The sequence below is a fragment of the Chrysochloris asiatica genome, unplaced genomic scaffold (assembly GCF_000296735.1).
Source record: "Chrysochloris asiatica unplaced genomic scaffold, ChrAsi1.0 scaffold00005, whole genome shotgun sequence".
NCBI lineage: Eukaryota > Metazoa > Chordata > Mammalia > Afrosoricida > Chrysochloridae > Chrysochloris > Chrysochloris asiatica.
Window position 1 is genome coordinate 724,736 of NW_006408523.1, and position 11,231 is coordinate 735,966.

General features: G+C 45.9%; 1 protein-coding gene across 1 annotated transcript in view; it reads right to left on the reverse strand.

Annotated features, from left to right (window-relative positions):
• B3GALTL (beta 1,3-galactosyltransferase-like) overlaps positions 1-11,231 on the reverse strand; it is a 100,847-nt gene that overhangs the window by 42,452 nt on the left and 47,164 nt on the right. The window contains exons 4-5 of the mRNA XM_006832036.1: positions 2,846-2,922; positions 1,634-1,745 (exon numbers count right to left, since the gene is read on the reverse strand). Of these exons, the coding sequence (XP_006832099.1) occupies positions 1,634-1,745; positions 2,846-2,922 (189 nt within the window). The remainder of the gene's footprint in view (positions 1-1,633; positions 1,746-2,845; positions 2,923-11,231) is intronic.

The window sequence follows — 11,231 nt, forward strand, 5'->3', positions numbered from 1 at the left end:
CCACAGCGACCCTGTTTAGGGTTTCCAAGGAGCAGCTGGTGAGCTTGAACCAATCGACCTTGCAGTTCAAACGACTTTGCAGTCTGACACATTAGCCCACAGCGCCACACTAGGACTCCAGGAAACTAATGTAGTTCCTCACAAATACGTATTGCCGATCTATTAAGTGGAGTCCTGGTGTGGTGCTGCAGGTTAATGTGCTGAACAGCGAGGTCGGTGGTTCAAGCTCCCCAGCTGCTCATATACAGGGTCGCTATGGGTCGGAACTGACTCCACGGTACTTAACAACAACGTACTAGATATTTAACTCCCCGCAGAGTGCTGGCTTCTTGTTGTTGTTGTTGTTAAGTGCCGTTGAGTCGATTCCGACCCATAGCGACCCTGTACAGAGTTTCCGAGGCTGTAAATCTTTACAGGAGCAGAACGCCTCATCTTTCTCCCGCAGAGCGGCTGGTAGTTTCAAACTGCTGGCCTTAAGGTTCACAGCCCGATTCGCAACCACTACACTACCAGAGCTCCTTGAGTGCTGGGTATTCAGTGGTAATACGGCTGCTCTACCAACACTGCACAAAATGAAGCAGGATTTGAAAACCTGAAGGTGTAGCGAAGAGTCCTACCTTCCCAGCAACCCTCTGGACTGCCTGGAATACTCACTCCCCTTCTCCCTGGTGATGCAGTGGGTTAAGCACTGGGCTGCGAACCAAAAGGTTAACATTTCATACCCACCAGCCATGCCTCGGTAGAAAGATGAGGCAGTCTACTCCCACCGAGAAGCTGGACAGTCTTGGAAACCCCGCAGGATACTTCTACTCGGTCCTATGGGGTCGCTGTGAGTCAGAATTGACGTGACAGTAGTGGGTATATGTCCTACTTAACATACGGGGCACTGATGAAGTCCCACCTCCTGCCAAGACTCTCAGATTAGGCCCGTGTCCCCACTATGGGCTTCTCACAGCACCCTTGGTGGAGGATGCTGTCAGCCGATCCCGTCTCACTGCGACCCTACAGGGCAGAGCTGCCACCTAGGATCCTCTAGGCTGTCGTCTTCACAGGAGGAGACCACCAAATCTGGTCTTCCATGGAACCCCTGGTGGATTTGAACTGCTGCCTTTCTGTCAGGCACTGGTTCACTGTGGATGGTCATCGCTTTCTAAGGCTTTGTCTCTGCCTGCTATTCTGGAAGACTCCTGTGGGTCCATCCACCGGACTGAGGCACACACCACAGATGTTTCTGATGTGAACGTGATATGGGGCCATCCTCTCTTATGAAAAATAGCCAATTGAAGCTTCTTCTGGGATAAACCATTTCTGGAGGGTGGGCTATAATTTTTTTTCTTAACTCTCAGAAACAGTTAGCACATACAAATAGATTTTTCTTTCATTTAAAAATGGCTCACGAGAAGCAGCATCCCTGCATGGGAACAACCCAACAAGAGAGTTATTTAATGCAGAGCAGTTTGCATTAGACGAGTTATAACATAGCCTCTAGAGATTCAACTATTATCTCAGCCTTTTTAATGACTCCAAATTTTAAATGGCTTTTATGAGCTTCAAAACCCTTTTCATCAAAAGTAAATCTTTTCCTAAGCGTCTCCTCCAGAGGGGAAGTGTGGGGATGAAGATCTGACTTCACCTTAGCGGGGTCATGTCTTCTGAGTGTTTCTAAGAGTTTGGGAATGCGTATTCTTGTCTCTTCTTCGCAGAAGAAAATCCACGATGAATTTCTGCCGTATGTTACAGAAAAGCTGACAAAAAGAAATAGGTTAGATTAATCACTTCCATGACAGAAGCTAAGAATGTAAAATGGTGTAAAACAGGCAATCGGGAAATGGGTGAAAGGCATTCAAAATGGCAAGAAATCTGGATTTTTGTTTCCTTTCATGGATAGCATTTCAGCAGATGGGGAAGGTAACACACTACAGCTTTTAACAGCTGGACTGGTCCAAGTTAATTCTCTCTGTAACAATGTCAGTTCAAAACGCAGCTGTTTTCCAATTGGATCACTGTGCTTGCCAATCAAGAAAGAAACACAGTTCAAAGTAAAAGCTAGTTGTTGCTCAGAAGCAATCATTGAGAAATTTGGTGAGTGTAGCAATCCTCAGAAACAAAGCTTAGAGGGGGACAAATATATCCTTTTAAGGAGTCCTGGTATGGCATTGTAGGATAAGCATTGGACTGCAAGGCCGGTTTGAAGCAGAAGGTCAACAGTTCAAACTCACCAGTCACTCCTCGGAAACTCTATACAAGGTCACTATGAGTCAGAAATGACTCGATGGCACTTAACAACAAGAAAATTAAAAGTGGCAAAATGACAGTATCACTTAGACTCCGCCCAGATATTGTTGTTAGTAAAGTGCCGTTGAACTGGTTCCGACTCATAGTGATCCTGGATTGGGTTCCCAGGAGAGGCTGGTGGGCTGGAACTGCCGACCTCGCCATTCAAACCGACCTTGTGGTTGAGTGCTTATCCTACAGCTTCACACCAGGACTCTGAACCCAGATACAGCAACACGAAACGAAAACAGACCTATAAGATTCAAACTAGAAAACCAAAGTCACAGTTGCAACATCAAGTTTTTTAAAAGTAAAAAAGGGCTAATAATGTAGTCACAGAACTTCCAAATGAAGAGGAAATCAAGTCGGTTTCAAGAAAAATAAAATCAGCCTAACGATAAGCCTCAAAATTAGCCCAAGCTTTCCCCTTAACACTATCCCTAGTCCTAACGTAACCATAACCTGACACTGGTAGTCCTATGCCTACCCTTGACCTTGTCATAGTGTCACTGCTAATTCCTTACTCCTACGTCCCTGCCTCCCAACCACAAAAAACAAAAGTCCAACGTACTGTGGTAACAATGGAAGAATGGTCCATGTACCTTCCAGTTTCCTCAGCTGATGAAGGAGAAGAACTCGGGGGTATTCCTGAAAAGGAAGAAGAAAATATATGCAGATCAATATTTGTTGTTATTAAGTGTCACTGAATAGGTTCTGATTCATAGCCACCCTGTATGGGTTTCCAAAGAGCAACTGGTGGGTTTGAACTGCTGGCCTTGCAGTTAACATTCCAGCACTTACCCTATCGTGCCCAGTGCTTACCCCACAGTGTCACACCGGGACTCCTTATGTATTATATATTCACGTAAGAAAGGCAAAACTACAAATAGACTTGAGGCTGTCTTCCCAGGTCCCTGAGCTGACGGTGAATCAAGGGCAGAGCCCAGAACACAGGGTCAGGGACACTTTAGCACACACAAACTGGGTTTTTCATTGTTTTAGTTTATACACAATATGTCACACATGTAGGAACAAGCATTTGGCAGCACAGACTCCCAGGATGGCGCTGTTGGATCAGTGCTGGACTGCAAACCACAAGGTCAGCAGTTCAATCCCACCAGATGCGCCTCAGAAACCCTATACATGGCCACTGTGAGTCGGAACCGACTCCACAGCTCTTAACAACAACAACAAAGTAAGGTCATATCATTTAATAGCCAAGATGACCTCAGGAGAGTAATAGTTTTACAGCACCCTAACAACATCAGCACACCATGCTAATGAAAAGCCTTGTACCAAACTATGACGTATGTGCTCCTTAAATATTCAGGCAATCCTGCTGTGATCTTCATTGCTGTTATCATGACGGAGTCTTGGGGTGGCGCTGTAGGATAAGCACTCGACCTCAAGGTTGGTTTGAACTGCAAGGTCGGCGGTTCAAACTCACCAGCTGCTCCTCGGAAACCCTATACAAGGGTTGCCAGGAGTCAGAACCAACTTGACGGCACTGAACAACAACAACATTTGCAGGTGCCCAAATCTTTTCTCCCAAGGAGCCACTGGGTAGGTTCAAACTGCCAACTTTTTGATTAGCAGCTAAGAGTTTAGTCATTGCACCACCAGGTCACCGTATCAACCAATCATACCAATTCCAACTCCTAGTGCCCCGTAGGACAGAGCAGAACTGCTCCACGGGGTTTCTGAGACGACATCTTTATAGGAGCAGACCGCCTCAGCTTTCTTCCTGGGAGTGTTCGGTGGGTTTGAACTGCCGACCTGGTGGTAACCAGCCCAGCACCTAACCCACTGTGCCACCAGAAGGGGCAGGAAGGGTTCCCGGCAATCTGGCAGGGAGCTGGAATACATCTTCATGACTGTCTTCATGCTTTCAAAACCTGCTTTATTTTGTGCAGTTTGGGGGGCTTCAAAATGGTGACAGAGTCCTCACTTACACAGAACTGATGAAAACAAAGCATCCACATCTTCTCTTCTCTCCTTCAGACATGAATGGCTGCTTCTAACTTAATTTCTTTCTTATTTATCCTACTGCTGTTGTTGTGGAGTGTCTATACAGCAAAACTCACAGCACTTCAGCAGTTTCTACATGTGCACGTAGTGACACCGACGACAATCTTTGAGTCCGGCGACCATTCTCACCTTCCTCTTCTGCTTGCCTCCCGTGCCCCGAACACAAACTCCGATGGAAACTTTCGAGTTGCTGTTGTCAACGGGACTCCTCACAGTGAGTTCTTAAAAGAGCACACGGCTCAAGCAGACATTCTTTACAAATGACACTAAATGACTATTGATTTTAAGAAGCCCTATGAGGATTTTTGTTGTGTTAAGTTTAAAACATTATTTCAGGACAATACATTTGGAGGTTCACCCAACCTTTATGGCTCCAGAAAGTCTGGAGTCTGTGCAAATTTGAAATTCTCTTCTGCATTTTTACCCCTTTGGTAAGAATTCTTCTATAGAATCCTTGATCAAAATGTTCAGTCATGGTACCAGAAACCATCCATTTCCATGCAAAAAAAAGACCCATCCCAACACGAGCTTTATTTATTCCCCCATACTCTGCCTTTATGGAGTCCTGGTGTGGCACTGTGGGTTAATGTGCCAGACTTCAGAGAACCATTTGAACTGCAAGGTCGGTGGTTCAAGCTCACCAGCTGCTCCTCGGAAACCCTATACAGGGTCGCTATGGGTTGGAACTGACTCGGTGGCACTTAACAACAACAACAACAACTCTGCCTTTATGAGTTCCAGGTTCCAGCTGGCATCCCAAAAGTTGGACTTCTTGACATTCATGCCTTCATCTTCCAGAACCACATTCTAACCCTACTTCTCTCATGGAGGGTTACCCACATTTTCATTGGCTCTTGACTTTACCAAAATGGTGTCCTTTTCTAGCGCTGTCTCTTTCCTGATGACATGTCCAAAGGCAGGGAGCCAACGTCGCACCATGCTGACATCTAAGGAGCATCTGGTTTATTTCCTCCAACACAGACATGTTTGTTCGGCTGGCAGTCCATGGTACCCTTAATATTCTCCTCTAACATCATAATTCAAATGCATCGATTCTTCTACGGTCTTCCTCATTCAATGTCCAACATTCACATGCATATAAGGTTACTAAAAATACCATGGCTTGGGCCAGGCGCAACTTATATACAAGCATATTTGTTGTTGTTGTTAAGTGCATATAGTGACACACTAAATGCAGCTTAGCAAACTCTATAGGGCAGTTCTCCTTTGTCATACAGGGGGCGCTGTGTGTGGATGATCTATAAGAGTATATACGAATATGTAGGGACACAATAGTTGACAGCCTAGGAAATCCTGTGGGGCAGTTCTACTCTGTTACACCAGGGAGCACTGTGAGTGGATGATCTATAAGAGTATATACGAGTATATAGTGACACAATAGATGACAGCCTAGGAAATATTGTGGGGCAGTTCCCCTCCGTTACACCAGGGGGCACTGTGAGTGGATGAGCTATGAGTATATATGAGTATATAGTGACACAATAGATGACAGCCTAGGAAACCCTGTGGGGCAGTTCTCCTCTGTTACACCAGGGGGCGCTGTGAGTGGATGATCTATAAGAATATATATGAGTATATAGTGACAATAGATGACAGCCTAGGAAACCCTCTGGGGCAGTTCTCCTCTGTCACACGGGGGCGCTGTGAGTCAGAATCAACTTGATGGTATACAACAGCAACCTTATAAGTGAATCGTAGAAGTGGGGATTTTACAATGCCATGTAACAGTGGTCCCCAGTATTCTTGAAAGGCGCTGTGCACATAGTGCAGCTCTCGGGGAGACCTAAGGACTCACTCGATTAAAGCAGCTCATCATTACAAATGTCAAAGCCACTCTCGATATGAAAAAGCTTCGAGACAAAAGACACGAATGACACTGTGCTACGACCCAAACCATTCTAGAAGACAAGGGAGACTAATTCATCATCCAGGTACCCTCCCAGGTGCACTGCTGAATTTCAAGGAGAGATTTAGCTTGGGCTCCTGTTTTATATTTGCACTGTAACGATGAAAAATGTGTGTGTTTTTAATAAGACCACATTTTAGTACCTTCAGGCAAAGGAGCATAGGGAATGGCTCTCAGAAGCAGAGAATAGCTGGAAGCAGATGAATAATCACAGAAGCCATCAAATGTTTGCACCTTCATTTTTTGGCAGGCTTTGTAGCCAAGCACAACCTGATGGAGAGCTGAATAAACACACAGCCGCTGAAGACACCTGGCTTTGTGGGAGGAATGGAATGGACTATTTTGGCCTATCAGATAAATATTCTAGTACTCAAACTCCTGGCTGATCCCTCACTCACCAAGCAACTTTTCTGTGTGTTCGTGTGGATGAAGGCATGGAGGTGACAACCTGCGTCATGAAGAAGGCCTCACAGAGCAGGATGCAGGTGCTAGGAGAGTCCTTCACCCCTGGTTCCACCGCAGGCACGCATTCCTGGCTGCCCTCTCTTACAGCTGGACACTGTCCTGCTAGGAACCTGCCTGCTTCACAGGGCAGACTGAGGATGTTTTCTCAAGCATCTACCCCTTCTAATCTTCCACAAGGATCCCTGATGGCGCAATGGCTAAGCACTCAGCTAAACCAAAAGACCGGCGGTTCAAACCCACCAGCCACTGTGCCAAAGACCTGTTGATCTGTTTTTATGAAGATTACCAAAAAACCCACTGCTATCAAGTGGATTCGGACTCGTGGCGACCCCATAGGACAGAGTCGAACTGCTCCCTAGGGTTTCCGAGACTGTCAGTCTTATGGGAGCAGACAGCCTCATCTGTCTCCCACACAGCGGCTGGTGGGTTTGAACCACTGACTTAGCAGTTAGCAGCCCAATGCTTAACCTACCATGCCACCAGCTCCTTTCCACAAAGATTACGGCCTAGAAAACCCGACAGGGCCGTTCTACTCTGTTCTCTAGTGATGTTATTTGTTGGATGGGTAAGCTCCCCCAAAGGGGCCTCATACTCACCTTCCAGGAGACAGACCCAAGTTCCATCACCAGCCAGTGCAGCTCATGCATGGCGTCTAGTATACCGCATACTAATAAGAAAGGCTTGGTGATCTGTTTCTGAAAATCAGCCAGTGAAAAACCTACAGATAGATCACAACAGCCAACTGGTAACCGATCATGGGGCTGGCCCCGGGCCGCGAGGTGTTTTGCTCTGTTGTACCCAGAGGCACCTGAATTAGGATCCAGCTCAAACACAGCAAACAACAACACACTTTCACAGCTGACTGAGGGCCTTCTCACTGACGTAGTATCTCTACAGAGACGCAGTATCTTCAAAGAGACTGTCCGTTCTTCATCCAGAACAGGTCAGTGTCTATGTTCCACATCCTACTGAGGAGGGCAGTGAGTGGGGTCTTCAGAGCTCTGGAACAGCCGTCTAAGGTACAAGTCTTGGTCTCTCCACGAGTGGAAGACAGAAGAGTGATGAAAACTGAACACACATGGAAACAGTGAGTCCAAAGACTAATGGGCCACACGAACGTCAGTCTCCACAATTCTGAGACCAGAAGAACTAGACGGTGCCTGGCTCCCACTACCAACTGCTCTGAAACAGAGCACAGTAGAAAGTCCTGGGTAGACTGGGAAAAAAGGAGGAGCAAAACTCAAAATCCTCTAAGAGAGCAGGCTTACTGGTTGGATAGAGAGACTAGTGGAGCCCTGGACACTGTGGTCCTGAGTCTCTCTTCAGTTCTAGAACTGAACTCACCTGTGTGGCTCAATGTTCAGCCACACAGTACACAGGTCTACACGGGGAACAATGACACTAGGCAGGTACGCACTCCTTAGAATTGTCAGCCACACTGTACACAAGTCTACACGACAAACAACACTAGGGAGGTGTGCACTCCTTACAAAAGTCCACCAGTCGAGATCAAGAGGCAGCATTTACCCAAGGAGTCCTGGTGTGGCACTGTAGGATAAGAACTGGACTGCTAACAACAAGATCAATGGTTCAAGCCCACCAGTCGCTCCTCAGACACTCTATATGGAGTCACTGTAACTTGTACTGACTTGATGGTACTTAACCACAACAACAACAAAGCTCAGAAAGGCTAGGAAAGGAGGAGGAGTGGGTAAAGGAAGCACAGAGAGGAAGTGGGATAACACTGTAATCATGAGATGAAACACCATGGGTACGAATGGTTAAATGGAAAACTGATCACCCAGTTCACAATACAGTTCTCACACATGAAAGAACCTTCTTTAGCAAACAAAACGCAAAAACAAAAAACTTAATGTATGAAAATAGACATAAAACCAAACCTACTGCATCAAGTCTATTCCAATTCACAGCAAGGCTACAAGACAGAGGAGAACCGCTCCACAGAGCATCTGAAACTACAGATCTTTACAGATGAGACAGCCTCATCGTTCTTCCTAGGAGCGGCTGCGGGATTTGAACCACCAGCGTTGTGGTTAGCAGCTCAATGTCTAACCCACTTGCCACCTTCTATCTTAGAAAAGGCTTCAGACACGTTTTCATGAACTCAGGAAGCACCCTGTCTCTTCAAAGCGACTTTGCCCCCTATGCTTTGTGCTCCTTGGAGGCCAAGATGGCCAAACTTCGTCTCTCATACTTCAGACAGAATGTCAGGAGGGACCAATAACTGGAGAAGGATATCATGTTTGGTAAGTTGGAAGGTCAGAGAAAAAGAGGAAGATTCCCAACGAGATGGATTGGCCAAGTGGCAGCATCGATGGACTCATGCGTGGCAACAGTAGTGAGGTTGGCCCAGAATCAGACAGTGTTTCGTTCACTACCGACCCAATGGCACCCAACAACAACATGCTTTGTGCATTTCAGCATTTAGTTCTCAAAAGTTCATCTTATTTTTCTATTTTCGTGTAGTTCTAGGTCTCAGATCCCATGACTGCCCCAGGAACTGTCTATAGACTCTCTCTCAGCTGCCAGACTCAATATTCAGTCACATGAGTGACATAACAAACAATTTTTTTCTAGAGAGAAGAAAACGTATCTATGAGCAGGCGTCACAGAGCTCATGGGAAAATTCCATTATCTTTTCATTTCATTTTCCCACAAACTTTCTGAAGTCCCCTTGGACTCCCAGTATCGAGGACAGTACAAAGCATAAAATCTTGCTCATCATGAATTCAAATCTAAAATTACTTAAGCAGCAACATCTAAAATGACAAGTCATCATGGTACATTGTGGATCTCTTTGGAGAGTAAATTAAATCCAAGTGTTAAAAGTTTTTTGGGTGTTTTTTTTTTCTTCATATCGACCAAGTCCACATAGCGGCTTCCATGGGAGACACAATTTTAGAAGACTACACTAAAACTAAAGGGCAGTTTCTTTATCGTTTCAGTCTAGACTACAATTATGAGGAGGCTTCAAAAAGTTGGTGGAAAAATTCCATTATCTTTTAACTGCATTTTTCCACGAACTTTTTGAAGCCCCCTCCTATTGTTACAGAAATTCCAGGCAGGGGTGGGGTGGAGTGGGAATCATTCCTTAATGAGGTCCCACAATTAGCCGTGTTTAAATGTAAAACCAACACTGCCACCTAGTGGCGAGCTAAGTCACCTCGTCGGCATGTCCAAACCTCAGAGGGACTGACTGCATCTGTGAGGAACAATACAAATTAAGTCAAGTACTGCAAGAGTTTGATATGTGGGAGAAATGGAGCGGCTATCTTAAGTTTTTACACCCAGGAAAATAAAGGGGCTTCAAAACATTCTTGGGAGAATGAGATGGTCGTATGGTTATTTGGTGGGTGGGTTCATTAGTTGGTGGGTAAGTTAGTAGGTTGTTGGTGGTAGCTGTGTGTCACATGGGGTTTCTGAGGCTGCAAATCTTTAGGGGAGCAGCAAGCGGTATCTTTCTTCTGTGCAGTGACTGGTAGATGTTAACTACTGACACTGCGGTTAGCAGCCCAGTTCCTAACCCTACCAGGGCTCCTCTGAGTAGAGGTACTATGCCTGGTCTATCTTTGCATCCTCAGCACATTGCTCACAGTTGTTGTTGTTGTAAAGTGCCATCAAGTTGATTTTGACCCATAGCAACCCTGTAAGGGTTTCCGAGGCGCAGCTGGTGAGCTTGAACCGCCAACCATGCAGTTCAAATGGCTTTGCAGTCTGACGCATTAACCCACAGCACCACAGCTGCTATAAATACTGGAGGGATGGGTAAATGGATGAATGGTGGATGGAAGAATGGATAGATACATGATTGGTTTATGAATAAATTCATCCACAGACCAGGTGAACACTAAACATTACCAAAAAATCCTAACCTCAGCAGGGATGCCAATCTGTCTACCCACTGTCCATTCCTGCCTTCTTCCTTACAGTACTCAAACTCCTTGAGTGTGGGTTGGACCCACAGCCACCCAACTTGATGACATGGTGCTGTAGGATAAGAACTGGACTGCTAACTACAAAGTCAGCAGTTCAAACCCACCAGCCACTCATTAGAAACTCCGTATGGGGTTGCTAGGAGTTAGAACTGACTCAACAAACAAAAAGGTGTGTTGGTGTGAGGGTTTTCTAGACGATGGCACGTGAGGGAGGACCAAGTGCACAGCTTCCAGGTCACATCCCTCAAAGGAGCTGCTTGTCTTTCACACACTGGGATGCAGGCAGGAAGATGGAAACCCAGCGGGAGTCACGCACGGAAGGAGAAAGAAAGTGTGTCACAGCGAAGTGACAAGACAAGAAGACCCCGGAGCAAAGCAGCCACCTCTGATCTGCCTGCACACCAACTACTTTGTGAAAGGAAGAAAACTTGTTCTCTTCCTTGAGTCCTGGTCATTTGCTCTGTGGTAAAATGCTGATGTTTGAAGCCAGCAAGTGATTTTCAACACCCACGTGACAGAGTAGAACTGCCCCACAGGGTTTCCTAGGCTGTCATCTATTGTGTCACTATATACTCATATAT